The sequence below is a fragment of the Mauremys mutica genome, chromosome 11 (genome assembly GCF_020497125.1).
Source record: "Mauremys mutica isolate MM-2020 ecotype Southern chromosome 11, ASM2049712v1, whole genome shotgun sequence".
Lineage (NCBI taxonomy): Eukaryota > Metazoa > Chordata > Testudines > Geoemydidae > Mauremys > Mauremys mutica.
Genome location: NC_059082.1, coordinates 1,137,430 through 1,152,521, shown reverse-complemented (window position 1 = coordinate 1,152,521; position 15,092 = coordinate 1,137,430). Strand labels below are relative to the sequence as shown.

The 15,092-nt window shown below is 65.6% G+C and overlaps 1 protein-coding gene across 1 annotated transcript in view; it reads left to right on the top strand.

The window, feature by feature from the left end:
- Window positions 1-228: 228 nt before the first annotated feature.
- Window positions 229-15,092, top strand: part of SEMA4B (semaphorin 4B) — a 30,714-nt gene continuing 15,850 nt past the window's right edge. Inside the window, exons 1-2 of the mRNA XM_044979083.1 lie at window positions 229-312; window positions 10,454-10,690. Of these exons, the coding sequence (XP_044835018.1) occupies window positions 10,588-10,690 (103 nt within the window). The 5' untranslated portion in view covers window positions 229-312; window positions 10,454-10,587. The remainder of the gene's footprint in view (window positions 313-10,453; window positions 10,691-15,092) is intronic.

The following is a 15,092-nucleotide window of genomic DNA, read 5'->3' as shown; positions in this document are numbered from 1 at the left end:
CCCCCCCCAGCTTGGCGGGGGCCGCCCGGGGCAGGGGCTTGGGACGGAGCCCTGCGGGGTGACCCCCGCCTCCCCCCGGCCCGGCCAGCCCCTGAGCACGGGGCGGGGCCCAGCCTGGCCCCAGCTGCCGAGGTTGTGGGGCTGGCGAGCCCGGGTGGGGTCTGCGGCGAGCCCGGCCGCCCGTCGCTCTCGGGCTGGGGGCCGCGCAGACCCCGCCCCGCCGGGCAGGAGGCGGCGCGGAGCCGAGCGGAGCGGGGGGCGCCCACCGGGGACATTCCCGCCCGGGCAGCGGGGCCGGAGGCGTCCGAGCTGGTGAGGATCCGGGCGGGGGGTGCTGCGGGGGCGGGGGCAGCCCTATGTGCAAGGCGCGGTGTGTGCGGGGGCTGGGGGAGCGCTGCGGGGAGGGGCGGTTGTGCCGAGGGCTGGAGGGGCTATGTGTGGGGCTGGTGTGGACGTGGGGCCGTGTGTGCTGGGGGCTGTGTGTGCAGGGGGCTGTGTGTGGGGCTGTGTGGACGTGGGGCTGTGTGTGCTGGGGGCTGTGTGTGGGGCTGGTGTGGACGTGGGGCTGTGTGTGCTGGGGGCTGTGTGTGGGGCTGTGTGTGCAGGGGGCTGTGTGTGCTGGGGGCTGTGTGTGCAGGGGGCTGTGTGTGGGGCTGGTGTGGACGTGGGTCTGTGTGTGCTGGGGGCTGTGTGTGGGGCTGTGTGTGCAGGGGGCTGTGTGTGCAGGGCACTGGGGGAGCTCCTGGGGGTGTATTTGTATGGGGGGCTCTGACTGGGGGGCTGAGGGCAGTGTCCAGGCTCTGGAAGAGTTCCCCTGCCCTGTGTTCTCGGTGCAGCTGTGCCCCTGCAGTGGGGCCCTGCGGTGTGTCTGTCTGTCTAGGTCCCAGGGAGATCCCAGGACTACCCCCCAGCACTCAGCTGATGGTAACCATGGAGACAGCCAGAGAGGAAAGGGTCAGGACTGATTCCAGATGCTGGTGTGTCAGTGTAGAGCACCCTCCCCCCCACATTTGTACCAAGGCCCAGCAGCCCGATCCCCTCTCCCCTTGTCCTGGGGAGTGTGTCTGAATGGGGGGGTGCCGGGAGCCCCAGCCGGCACAGGGGGAGCCCTGGACGTACACACAATGGTTGTCAGGACCTGTGTGTTACCAGTTTGTACGTGACACTGATTAGACACAGGACATGACAGCATGAGGTGTAGTGAGTGCGTCAGGCCTGCGGGGTTGCTGACACAGAGTCGCAAACCCATCCTTTGTGTCACAGGGAGCCAGTGCGGGGACTTGAGGAGTGGCCTGGTGAGCGCCACTGGCCAGCGGCGTGGTCTGAGCATCTGATGGGTGTTGGAGAGACCAGAGAGCGGGAGGCAGGACGTGGCTGGGCTGGAGGGTCCCGTGGGACAGGCTCTATGTGCAATCCCAGAGGGGTTTCTACGTGTTTGTTTTTGTGGGTGGAGACAGGTGCTGCCTGGAGCCAGTATTGGGGGTGCATGGGGTGATGTTCCCAACAGGCTCCCTTCCAACGTGCAGCTACCATGTTAGCCTCTCCCCAGAGCAGCAGCTGCTGTTTATGAGTGGAAGTGAGTGTGTCCCAGGCGGTGCCCTGAGCCTGGTGAGAGAGCAGTGCCCCAGCATCCAGCCATCCAGGGGTGGCTCTAGACATTTCTAGGCATGCCACAGGAGGCGCTCTGCCGGTCGCCGGTCCCGCGGCTCCGGTGGACCTCCCGCAGGCGTGCCTGCGGAGGGTCTGCTGGTCCCACGGCTCCACTGAAGCCGCGCGGGACCAGCGGACCCTCCGCAGGCACGCCTGCGGGAGGTCCACCGGAGCCGCCTGCCGCCGTCCCGGCGACTGTCAGAGCACCCCCCCGCGGCATGCCGCCCCAAGCACACGCTTGGTGTGCTGGGGTCTGGAGCCGCCCCTGCAGCCATCCCTGCCCATCTGAACACAAGAGCCCCTGTGGGGCCTGGCTCAGAGTGCGTTTCCTCTCCTCTTCCCCAGCTGCCTGGAAATCCCTCCTGGGGCCCAGACTGACAAGGGGCTGGGGACTGGAAATTAGCCCAGGCTGCTCTCCCCGCCCCTCTCCTCCTTCACCAGGGAAGGTCATTTAATTGTTCAAATCAAGCACTCCTCACGCCGAACATCTAGCGCTGAGTGTGTGTGTGTCTGTGCACATCTGTGTGTGTGTGTGTGTGTGCGTGCATGTCATCTCCGCACACGGGTGTCTGGGTCCCCGGGGTGTCACATGTTCCCCCACCCCCGCTAACACCAACCCCACATGGTGGGGAAGCTGCAGCAGGCAGGATGGGCAGAGTAGCTGGGTGCACACCCACAGACCATTACCTACGCTGCTCGGATGTGTGAGACTGCGCAGAAACGTGTGGCCTTGCACATGTGCGAGAGTGCCTGGCCTGTGCCGTGCGTGCCGCGGGAACCCTTGCTCCCGCTGCCTCCCCACACCCACAGGGGAGGAGCTAAATGGGAGCTTGTGGTACGCAGGCCTGGCTGCCAGCAGCTGGGACCAGCCAGGGCTCAGAGGGAGCGAGTTCGAGGTGGGAGGCTTCTCTTGGCCTTCCGTGGAGTGCGCTGCAGTCTGCAGCGAGCTCTTGGGGGGTAGGCCCCTGTGCCCACTCGGGTGAGATTGTTACTGGAGTGCATGTGGTTCCCCTCCCACACACAGGTGCTGCCCATCACGGTGCCCAGGCCTGGGCTGGAGGAACAGGGTCCGCAGCCAGCATGGGAGGGAAGGGGCAGGCAACCCCCTGCTTCCTCCCCTGTCCCCTCACCACCCTCCCCCCTTCCCATTGGCTCCCTCTCCTGTCAATCTCTAGCTCCTGCCAACTCTTGCCCCCCCACACCAGTCCCCTCCCCCTGCTTTCAGACCAATGTCCCCCAGCCCCAGGGGAGGCCCATGGGGGAGGGGTCAGAGAGCACAGGGGAGGTTTGTGGGGGAGGGGGAGGAGGGCACAGGGAGGCCTGTAGCTTCCAGAGGCTGACAGCTGAACAGGCCACAGTGGCCAGGCACACCCGTGTCTGTAATGTTCCAGCTGCTCCCATAGCCACGCGTGATGATGTCACACCCACTCCCGTAGCTACCTGTGGTGATGTCACACCCACTCCCATAGCAACCTGTGGTGACGTCACACCCGCTCTCATACCAGCGCGTGGTGATGTCACAGTCCCCAGGTCCCATGGCAGAGGTGCTCCCTCCTGACTGGCGGCTCTTGCTCTCTCTAATAATGATGCCATCAAGGGAGGGGAAAAATCAACAGCAGCCATGGGTGACAATGGGGAGCAGGTCCGAGTTGCTGAGCGTGAAATCCATTCAGTGCCAGGGTCACGGCCCTGCCCTGGCTGGCGTCTCCGAGGGCTGCGCAGGCTCCTGGGGGTGGGACCTCACTCCAGCCTCATGCTCAGAGCTGAACCCCCCACCACACCACCCCCTTCCTCTGCAACACTGCCACAGCCCCAGCCCCTTCTGCTGCAGCACCCCTCAACTCTGCGCTGGGACCCAGGCCCCCCCTGCAGGGGAGTTGGTCCCTACGGAACCAGCACCTGCTAGGACGCTGCTGAGGCAACACCCTCCCCTTGCAGGGTTCCCGTGGGCCCGTCAGGTGGGGCAGGGAGGGGCTGAGCAGCCAGTCTCCTAGGAGCGCAGAACTCAGGAAGGAAGAGAAATAGCTATTTGGTAAACAAAGCAGGTGACCGGGGGAGGAAGGGCCCAGATCTGAGGCAGGAGCTGCAGGAAGGACAGGACGGGACTGGCCACACAGCTTCAGGGGCCATGGCTGTGGGCTCTGCTCTGTAACGCTAGGTGCCAGGTACTTCTCCAGGGGGGCTGGGAATCGGGCTGCGTCTGAGATTTCCCTGCCCCCATGTGTCACTCTGATAGTTCTGTCCTTTGTACCCTCGGGGCATTTGTTCCACCTGGGCAAAGCCTGCATGCACAGCCAGGGCAACCAGTGATCTGCCAGCGGCTAAAGAGTCTGAGTGCTGAGGTTCCTGAACGGGCAGAGCTGAGATGTAATAGTCCAGAAGGCTTTGTCAAGCAGTGTCCTGATCCCCTGCAGCACCTGCGAGCCCAGCCCTGGCTCCTCCTACCCACAGCTCTGCTGGTGCCCCACACCACCCACCTGCAGCCCCTGCGAGCCCAGCCTGGGATCCTCCCACCTACAGCTCTGCCAGTGCCCCACACCACCCACCTGCAGCCCCTGCGAGCCCAACCTGGGATCCTTCCACCCACAGCTCTGCCGGTGCCGCCCACCACCCACCTGCAGCCCCTGCGAGCCCAGCCCTGGGCTCCTCCCACCCACAGCTCTGCCGGTGCCGCCCACCACCCACCTGCAGCCCCTGCGAGCCCAGCCCTGGGCTCCTCCCACCCACAGCTCTGCCGGTGCCCCCAACACTGACCTGCAGCCCCTGCGAGCCCAGCCTGGGATCCTCCCACCTACAGCTCTGCCAGTGCCCCACACCACCCACCTGCAGCCCCTGCGAGCCCAGCCTGGCTCCTCCCACCCACAGCTCTGCCGGTGCCCCCCAGCACTGACCTGCAGCCCCTGCGAGCCCAGCCCTGGGCTCGTCCCACCCACAGCTCTGCCGGTGCCCCCAACACTGACCTGCAGCCCCTGCAAGCCCAGCCCTGCCCCCCGCTAGCCTGTTGCTGCGTCTCAGCCCTGACCAATCCCCCACCTCTTTCTCTGCCAGTCCAGTCCTGCCTGGCTGCCGCAAGGTCCAGCTCTCAGGATAGTTTTGCAGGAGGCATGTGGCTGAGGCAGGATATGACCCCCCCGGCCATGAGCCCAGATCTCTTGAGAGATGAGCCCAGTGCAGCCCACTGAGCCACCAGCTCCCATGCCCTGTGGCCAGGGCCTCGGACTCGCACCTTTGTCTTTCCTCTGCCTTTCGCTCTCCTCTGGCCCCAGCTCCTTAGCCCACAGGGCTGGGGCCTGGGATCCTTGCACCAGCCCGAGCCCGGGAATTCTTAGCAACCACAAATCGGGGTGATTCTCTCACTCATGTTGCCATGGCAAAATGTCACTGTCATTACTAATTTGTTGCCATGGTAACCTCCAAAGGCAACCCGGGTGGTCCTCCAAAGGGCCCCTGCACATTCCCCTCCCCTCCCCCACTGCGCTCCAGTACCTTCTGGGCCCATGAGTCCCAGCCCCCCGTGTCTGGAGCCAAGGAGGTGAAATGGCTGCAGCAGCGCTGGGCAGCTGGCTCATGGCACAGTGACAGTGGTGAGGGCTGATCCCTTCCCCTGTCCTGCCGGAGGGGAGCCCAGCCCCCGATAGCAGCTCGAGGAGGCAGCCCTGACCCTTACTTGCTGAGGGGCCCAATGTCCAGGCCCCGGCCCTGACAGCATCCATCTCCTGTCTAGGGCGGGACCGAGCTGGGCTCAAAGGCAGGGCTCTCCGGGACACAGACGTCGTGCCCAGGGTCTGTCCCAGAGCGGAGCCCCAGTGGGGCTGTGAAGGAACCCATCCAGGTGGGCTCATTGGAACAGGCCAGTGCAGGACGTCTCTCTGTTCCCAGGGGGCTGGTGCCACGGTACCAGGCCGACACATGGGGCCTTGTTGGCACCTTTCAGTGGCGCTCTGGGCCCCCTTAGCCACAACGGCAAGAAAGCGTCTGCAGGGCAGGAGTTCCTGGGCCTGTCCTGGAAGAGGCAGAAACCTGCCCATGTGCAGGGAGGGTATGGCAGGTGGCTGCCAGGCACCACTGAGGCATCTCTCCTCCATCCACACTTGGTGTGGGATCACTAGCGCTGCTGGGGAAGGCTCAGCAAGGGCAGTCCCAGCCAGGGCTGGCTCCATTCCCCAGCGTGCCAAGCGCGCGCTTGGGGCGGCATGCCGCGGGGGGCGCTCTGCCGGTCGCCGGGAGGGCGGCAGGCGGCTCCGGTGGACCTCCCGCAGGTGTGCCAGTGGAGGGTCCGCTGGTCCCACACGGCTTCGGTGGAGCATCCGCACGCCTGCGGGAGGTCCACCGGAGCCGCGCGACCGGCAGAGCGCCCCCCATGGCATGCCGCCCTGCTTGGGGCGGTGAAATGTCTAGCGCTGCCCCTGGTCCCAGCTCATCCTCCCCCGGGTGGGCTGTGAACACGCTGGGCAGCCAGGCCATGGGGCCAGGGCCTTTGTGATGGATCATTCAGTCTGTATCACAGGGCCGAGAACTTCCCAAAATAATTCCTGGAGAAGAGCTGGGAGAATCCTGATTTAAACTGCTCCATGAGGGAGACTCCATCTTGGCCTTAGTAAATTGTCCCCATGGCTAATTACTCAGACCACTGAAAATGTATCCCTTATATCCAGTCTGAATTTGTGTAGTTTCAACTTCCAGCCATTGGCTCATGTTAGACCTTCCTCTGCTTGACTGAATCCCATTGTTAAAGATTTGTTCCCCAGGTAAATACAGACTCTGATGCAGCAGAGGAAGGGAGGGGGGAACACACAGAATCTGGTCAGTTGTGTGTTGGGGCAAAAATTCCTTCCTGACCCCTACTGGTGACCACCTGAAGCCTGAAATTAGGTTATTGTTATTGTCTGGTGCAAAGCTGTGAGTGTTAGGAGGGTGTGGAGGGCAAGGCAGGTGGTCCTGTTCTCCGTAGCCTAGGAAGAAAGGTGCTGAACAGGGGCACTCACAGATGGCAAGGCCAGAAGAGACCCCCGTGACCACCCAGCCCAGCTTCCCACACGCACCAGCTGTAGAGTATCTCCCAGAAGCTGGATCAAAGCATGACCCTTCGAAAAGTATCTACCCTCTCTTAAAGACTCCAAGCGGTGGGGAGTCCACCGCTGCCCCTCGACGCCGTTCCAGTGTCTGATCACCCTTGCTGCCAGGAAATCACATCTCATTTCAACGCTGAGTTTACCCAACTTTCCGCCTTAGGATCTCGTGTACCTTTGTCAGGAAGGCTGAAAACCTCTGACTCTCAGATCTGCTAGAGACCTGGATCCAGGTGCTTCCCAGCCCCTTAAGCCACAAGGCTTCTTTTCCAGCCCCCGGATCAGCTTTGTGGCCCTCCTTGGAACTCTCTCCAGCATGTCTCCCACCTGCTTGACGTGCAGCGACCAGCACTGGACACCTAGTCCCAGTTACAGCCTCACCAGGGCTGCGTACAGAGGCAAGCTCACTTCACCGCTTCTCCCTAGTATTTATACAGCCGAGGACGGGGTATTCCCAGCAGCTCGGCTCTCTCCGGGCACGAGGCTGCTCTTAGGGAGGAGGCAGAGCTCAGGGGATCTGTGTAGCAGGCATCAGCCTCCCTGGAAGCAGTTGCCTTCCTGCGGTGCTGGAGCGTGAGGGGCTGCAGGCGCCAAGCTCATCCTGCAGTGACTTGCAGAGCTTCAGACAGTGGCTGGTGTGGTCAATTCCTTGGGCCCTTGTGTGAGGCTCAGACTTGTGTGGGAGCAGGCAGCAGGTGAAGAGCAGCTCTCCAAACATGCCAGGTGGCCGGTGGGTTCTGAGTCTTCCAGGTGCCCATCCCCATGGCGTCTGGGCCCTGGCTCTGGGCCATGGTTTGCTCTCACTCTCCCAACTGCCCAAAATAATTTTTAAATTCAATCAATAGAATAAAGTTCTATAGTTCAGGTAGGCTCTGACGTTAGTGATGGGATTAGAGAGAAAGAGAGCTCACCCTGCTGGGGCGCTACCTGGCACCGACAGGGCACTGCTTAGGGGGCACTCACAGTACTGGGGTCCCAGCTGGCGCTGACAGGGCACTGCTTGGGGGAAGCTCACAGCACTGGGGTCCCAGCTGGCGCTGACAGGGCACTGCTTGGGGGAAGCTCACAGCACTGGGGTCCCAGCTGGCGCTGACAGGGCACTGCTTAGGGGAAACTCACAGCACTGGGGTCCCAGCTGGCGCTGACAGGGCACTGCTTAGGGGAAGCTCACAGCACTGGGGTCCCAGCTGGCGCTGACAGGGCACTGCTTGGGGGAAGCTCACAGCACTGGGGTCCCAGTGGCGCTGACAGGGCACTGCTTGGGGGACGCTCACAGCACTGGGGTCCCAGCTGGCGCTGACAGGGCACTGCTTGGGGGAAGCTCACACTGCTACAGTCTTGGCTGGCATTGGCTGATCTGAAAGTAAACTAGTTGTGTCTTGGCCAGGCATTGGTTGTTGTTCAGGCCCAGCCCGGCACTGCCCCAGAGGCAGAGCAATAACCAGGAGCAGAGGTGGGAGAGACAGGCTGGTAGAGCCAAGTGCCTGGGGTCCAGGTGCCGATGGATTTACGGAGCAAAGGGGCCTATTGCCAGGGGAACTAGCTGGAGCTTGTTTGCAGCCGGGCGCTGAAAGGATGTTTTGGTCCCACACTGAGTGCCAGTCCTGGGCACGCTGCCAGGCTTCTCCTGGCACTGTGCCCACGTGTGTATGGGAATCATTCCAGCGGGGCCCTGCACCAGCTGCACTCCTCAGCCCGGGCACAGCCCAGGGGCGGGCCGGGGTGATGTGCACAGGGCAGGGGTGAGCTGTGACATGAGCCATCCATGAGCGTGTGACCTGCAGTGCACAGTCACCCCTCCTCAAGGCAGGCGCAGGAATCTCGTGCAACCCTTCACTCTGCTGCACTGAGGATGGGGACTCAGCTGTGCCCATGTGTCCTGCCCCCTACACAGGCAGGAGCAGATGGAAGCCCATCTTGCGAGGCAGCTGGCCTGGCAGTACATACAGAGAAACATGTTGAGTTCCCAGCTGGGCTCACAGAGCCAAGCCCAGTGCTGGCTGGGCGGCCCCGTACCCACAGTTGTGAGCTCCCTGCCTGGCTGTTTATTCTCTGTATTGCAGCAGGCCCAGGCTGCAGCTCTGTGTGCCAGGCGCTGCACACTCCAAACTGCTCACAGTCCTGGCCCCTTCCTTTTAGTGGTGGGAAGTCCCCCGGGGCTCCCTGTCTGCCTACAAAGGCACTAGCAAGGGATTGCTTTCTGGTGAGTGCGTGGCCCCGGGGGAGGTGGGGGGTGGCCTGGCGGGGATGCAGGGGGACAGAATGGGGTGTGTGTGTCTAGGTGGGTTCAGCTCAGCCTCAGCCACCCCTGGGAGCCGAGTGGAGCCGTGGCAGGGCTATGGGAAGGGCAACGTCACACCTCATCCTGGCCGGGGCAGGGCTGTGTGGGGCAGGGCGCATGTGCTGTTGCGGGTGCTGGGAGCGTGGCTGTGGAGTGGCAGTGGGGATGCTGGCACTGGCACAGTCGGGGTGAGGGATGGGTACTGTTCCAGGGGGCAGTGGTGCTCCCACAGTGGGGGCAAGGGGTGCTGGCACTGCTGGGGGGCAGGCAGTGGGTGCTGGCATGGGGGTGGGGCTGTTGCAGCTGGTGGGGCTGGCCAATGCTGAGTTCTGTCCCTCCCTAGGCCTGACTGCCTGTGGGGGGCGGCCATGGGGTGGGGCAGGTAGTGGTTCCATGGGGCCGGCAGTGGAGCAGGTGGAGGAGGGGCCATGGGATCCATGTGGGGCCAGCCCTGCTGTGGGGCAGCCCACGCTGAGCGCTCTCTCCCTCTAGGTCTGGCTGCTTTTGGGGGGCAGTGGGTGTGGCAGAATGAAAGGCAGTGGGGGGCCATGGAGCGGGCACGTGGGCTGTGGTTCCGTGGGGCAGGGGGGCTCGGTTCTATGGGATGGGGCGTGCCGTGGGGCAGGGGGCCAGCCATGGGGCAGGCCGTGGGGCAGGGTTCCATGGGGCAGGGGGGCTGGCCATGGAGCAGACGGGGTTCCATGGGGTGGGGCGGGACGTGGGGCAGGGTTGCATGGGGTGGGCTGGCCGTGGGATGGGGTTCTGTGGGGCAGGGGGGCTGGGTTTTATGGGCTAGGGCAGGCAGGGGGGCTGGGTTCCATGGGGTGGGCCGTGGGGGCTGGGTTCTATGGGATGGGGCAGGTCTATGGGATGGGACGGGGGGTGGGGTTCCATGGGGCAGGGTTCTATGGGATGGGGCGGGCAGGGGGGCTGGCCATGGGGCGGGCGGGCCGTGGGACGGGGTTCCATGGGGCAGGAGGGCTGGGTTCTATGGGATGGGGCTGGCCGTGGGACAGGGGGGTGGGGTTCTGTGGGGCAGGGGGGCTGGGTTCTCCGGGATGGGGCGGGCCGTGGGGCGGGGCTCCGTGGGGCCGGGGGGCTGGCCAGGGGGCGGGCCTCCGTGGGGCTGGGTTCCGTGGGGCAGGGGGGCTGGCCGTGGGGCGGGGTTCCGGGGGGCAGGGGGGCGGGGTTCTCTGGCAGGGGGGCTGGCCGGGGGGCGGGGTTCCGTGGGGCAGGGGGGCGGGGTTCTCTGGGATGGGGCGGGCCGTGGGGGCTGGATTCTCTGGGATGGGGCGGGCCGTGGGGCGGGGCTCCGTGGGGCAGGGGGGCGGGGTTCTCTGGGATGGGGCGGGCCGGGGGGCGTGGTTCCGTGGGGCAGGGGGGCGGGGTTCTCTGGGATGGGGCGGGCCGGGGGGCAGGGGGGCCGCCCCCGCTGAGCGCTCTCTCCCCCCAGGTCTGGCTGCCGCAGGAGGCCCCGCCACGCGGGGGGCGGGCGGAAAGTTTCGCAGCGGACGGACGGACGGAGGGAGCCGGAGCCGCAGCCGCTGGCAGCGCTGCCCGGCCGCGGACGCACCCGCCCGCCCGGCCATGGGGCTGGGGCTCTCGCTCTCCCTGCTGGCCCCGGCGCTCTGGGCCCTGCTGCTGCTCTCGGCCTCCGAGGAGACGGTGCCGCGGGTCAGCCTGCGCTACGGTGAGTGCGGGGCGGCCGCGGCTCGCCCGGGGACCCGGGGGCTCGGGCTTCACGCGGCCACTCCCCGGCCAGGCGCCCGCCGAGCCCGGCCCTGCCCGGCGCCCCCGGCTGGGAACGCGCCGGGCCGGCGGCTCTGCTGGGAACCGGGTCCCCAGCTGCCAGGGCAGGGGGTTGTGGCGGGGCCCGGACGGACGGAGCAGGCGGGGGAGCCCCGCGGCAGCTTGCTGGGGGCAGAGATCGCTGCCAGCAGGGACTGGGTGCGTTACGCGCCCATGCAGGCTCCCCTGGGCAGGGCTTGTGGGCCCGGCCCTGGCCAAGCCAGGGGTCTCCAGCCGTGCGGGTTGTGTGAAGGCTCCCAAGCGCAGCGCCTTCCCCACACTCCTGTGTGGCACCACAAGCAGCGCTACCCACGTGGTGTCACAATGGGCCCCTCCGGAGCGCCTTCCAGCTGCAGGTACTTCGCAAAACCTGGCCCCAGGGGCGTGTTATCCCCAGCAACCGAGGGGAAGCAGGAGCCCAGAGGTGGGCAGGGACTCCCCAAAGCTCCCACAGTGAGCCAGGAACAGAAGCCAGGACCCTGGGTCTGGCCTCTGGGGCGTGGGTAAGCTTGGCCTCCACGCAGGAGGCTGCTGGCGCTGCAGGCACCGTGTGGCCCAGGCCCAGAGCACTGGGCTGGGACATGGGGATTTGTGTGGATTTGCTCCCAGTGGTGGGAGCGTGGGAGCCGGGAGAGCAGAGAAACGCCCTCCCCACCCTGTGGTGTGTGATGTGCCAGTCTGGCCTGGCTCTCCTGGAGCGGCTGCACTGCAGTGGGATTGGGCTGAGGCTGCGTTTGTGCCTCTCTCTGTCCCGTAGTCCTGTGCTAGCAGCACTGCCCTTGGGGCTCTTGTCCCGCCAGGCTGGCGGAGTGTCCCTGGGAGGCTCAGCACCTGCTAAGGAATATGCCCCTTCCCCATGTCATGCTAGTCGTACCCAACTCACTGACCCCTGTGCATGGGCCTGGGTTACAGCGGCTTTGGGGAGTGGCTCCTGACTGCTGCTCCTCGGCCCTGCCGCTGGCTCCGGGGCAGGGACAGCTTGGTTAGGGCCTGTGCACACTGGCTGGCCCCATTCTCCGGAGCTGCAGGGTTTCAACCCATGTGTGCTGCTGGCAGCCGATTCCCAGGGCCCACCTCACCCCTGCCAGCCTCCGTTGGCCACAGCAGGAAAGTTATACACTGTAGAGACCGACCTGACCGGTGACCCAGCTTGCCTGGGTCCTGCCTCCACCTGTGACTGGTACCTGTTGCACAAAGGGAGGTGATGCTGTCAGGGGGGAATCCCTGCTGCCCTGGCCTGGGCCTGCAGCTTGAGAGTTCTCTGTGGACTGCAAGTTCTCCCGGACGTACGGTTCTCCGGGACGTCCTGCCCCTGCCCTGGACTCTGAGCTGAGCGTGGGGACCCTTCCCTCAGTGTGGGACTGAGCTCCCCCCCAGGGGCCGTCTGCCCGCACAGCTCCCCCCCCAGGGGCCGTCTGCCCGCACAGCTCCCCCCCCAGGGGCCGTCTGCCCGCACAGCTCCCCCCCCAGGGGCCGTCTGCCCGCACAGCTCCCCCCCCCAGGGGCCGTCTGCCCGCACAGCTCCCCCCCCAGGGGCCGTCTGCCCGCACAGCTCCCCCCCCCAGGGGCCGTCTGCCCGCACAGCTCCCCCCCCAGGGGCCGTCTGCCCGCACAGCTCCCCCCCCAGGGGCCGTCTGCCCGCACAGCTCCCCCCCAGGGGCCGTCTGCCCGCACAGCTCCCCCCAGGGGCTCTGACGTTGCCCTGAGGAGCACAGGGCTGTGCCCCATTGGGGCTCCGAGGGGGAGGAATTAGGCAGTGAGGTGGTTGGCGTAGGTCAGCCGGAGGGCTAAGGGGCTGGGCTTGGGCAGCTTGGGGGTTGCACAGCGACGTATTTGAACTTGCCCAGTGAGGCAGCACAGGGACTCCTCTGTGTAGGTTGGGCCCAGACGTCGGCGGGTTGGGCCCGCTCCTTTGCAAGCCCTGAGCTGGGCAGAATTGTCCCGTCTGGTGTTCGTTGCTGGTCGTGGAAAGCGCCTTTCCCCTGCACTAAGCTCCCTGCGGGGCTGGGAACCCAGGGCCAGCCAGGGACAGTGACTAGCCCAGAGAACCCGAGAGAGTGGAAGGGGCCTGAGCTTGTGAAGGGCCGGCCTGCCCTGCCGCACGGCTGCACCTGCCGCGGCTCTGGCCCCAGCTCACAAGGTGATGTGTGTAGCACTTGCCAGCGTCCCTTTGACCTCCCCTAGGGGCTAGTGGGATGGGGCTCGGTTCCGCAACTCCGTGGTGCAATTCTGCAGCCTACGTTCTCGCTGGTGTTGAAATGCCTCGTGACACCTCTGCTAGGTGCTGAGGCTGCAAAACACCCGTGCCCTGCCTAGCCACGCAAGCCAGAGCATGCCTCCGAATGGCTCCTGCGTGGCAGGCTGCCAGCCGAGGGGTGCAGCCTGGGCAGGCACACGGTACATGCTGGTCTGTGCAGCAGGGCCAGGCTGTGGGTGTAAGTGATGGACGGGGCAAAGCAATGAAAGAGTCACTCCCAGGCAGTAGGAGCTGGGGGAGCTCCGCTGTCAGACGGGTGGAGAGGCAGAGCTGTCCCCAGCAAGGCTGTTCCAGACAGCAGATGCTGCAGCGCAGGCTTCTGCACCCGGCATGGGAGGGCTGCCTGAAAGCCCAGAGGCCAGGCTGGAGAGGCAGGGGCGGGGGAAAGGCAGGGTCTGTGTGTTTGGCTGGAGCCGGTCCAGGGAGGGTTGAATAGAGAGGGTGGCTTTGAACTGGGTCCTGGAATGGTGGAGGAGGGGAGGGGCTGGCACTTCCCTGCACATGAGAAGGCAGCACAGCGCCACCATGCCTGGCATGAGCAGGTCGCTGGGGGGGAGGGGGGTGCTTTCTGCTCCGCTGGGTCCTATCCTGCCTTGTTGCTGGGAGCAGAGCAGAGGCTCCTCCCCAGGGCATCCTTGCCAGGGTGTTCTGCAGGGATCCCATGCTCTCCATGGGCAAGGCTCTGGCACTTCCCCCCTCCGTCTGTCATGCCCCTGCTCTCAGGCTGTGCTTACCAGGGCCAGGGGGAGCAGCCTGGTGGTCTGTCCTGTGTGCCGAGCATTCGGGACCCTGTGTGGTTAGTGCTGGGGGCCGGGCCCTGCCCTGCACCCAGCTGCTGGGTGAGGTCGGCGCCCGGGAAGCACGGTTTGCCCAGTGGCCAGGGACTAGCCTGGGTTCCATTCTGTGCTCTGGGACAGGTCGCGGTACTGCAGGGACAGCAGCACTGCCCACCCCGGCAGGGCCTTGGGACGGTAGAGCCGTTACTGATTGCAGGAGGCTCAGGGCTGCGGTGCTGGGGCACTGGGCACCTGCAGCAGGGAGAGCACTGCGCCTCAGGCTGGGTGGACAGGCAGGGATGCTCCCTGCTGCCTAGCGGGGTCAAACTCTGCAGCCTTTGGCAGGAGTCTGTTCCCAGCAACACCCCAGCCTGCCATCTGGGTTTCCCTCCTGCTCTGCTGCGGCCAGGCCAGCGACCCATGGGTGCTCGCGGGGGACTGCCATGCCCAGCGCTGCCCCAGTGAGGTGCCTTCTCCCCTCCTCGCTAGCAGCTCAGACTGGGCGCCCTGTGCTCTGGCTGGGTGAATGCAGCTGGTTCTCGCTGGCCATGGGCTTGTTGGGCAGGGGTAGGGGCAGTGTCTGTTGTACGTGGTAGCACCCAGACGCCGTGATCAGGATCGGGCCCGTGGTGCTGGGCGGGACAGCTAGAGCTCTGTGTATGCCCCATCCTGCCCGTGACGTGCCAGGTCAGTTCTCTAGCTTGTCTGGGCTCAGCCCTGCCTCCAATCCCTGCCCCAGGTGGACCCATCCCAGCCTCATGTGCCCGCACTGGTTTATGGGCCCTGTCTCTGTACAGCTCTGCTCCAGTCTGCGGGTGTGGGGAAGCTGCTCGGATGGTTAGCACAGCCTGGCCCCTGTGGGCTCCCGCCCCGAGAGGGGGCAGCCTGGCCCGTCACCCCAGAAGAGCAGGGGCCTGCCCTGTGCACCGTGCCAGCGGGGAAGAGGGTCTGTCCACTGGAGCGTGCGGGCAGGGCAGGGCGAGTTGCTCTCATTCACCTCCAGCAGGTTTGCCTGGAAGCAGCAGGTCCTGTCCCAACACGTCCCGTTGGCTGCAGCGCAGGCTCCCTGCCAGGCTGCTCAGGGAATGCCTGCCCCTCCTGCTATGGGCCTGGCTGGTGCAGGCTCAGGGAAGGTTGTACTTGGGGCTCTGTGCTGCTCTGAGGGCCCATCCCCAGCCCTGCTGGGGGTGGCTGCTCCACTCCCAGCCGGCTGCAGGCACCTTGCCTAGGGGTCCCCGAGCAGCATTGGGACTTCCCTGAAAGCCTGGCAG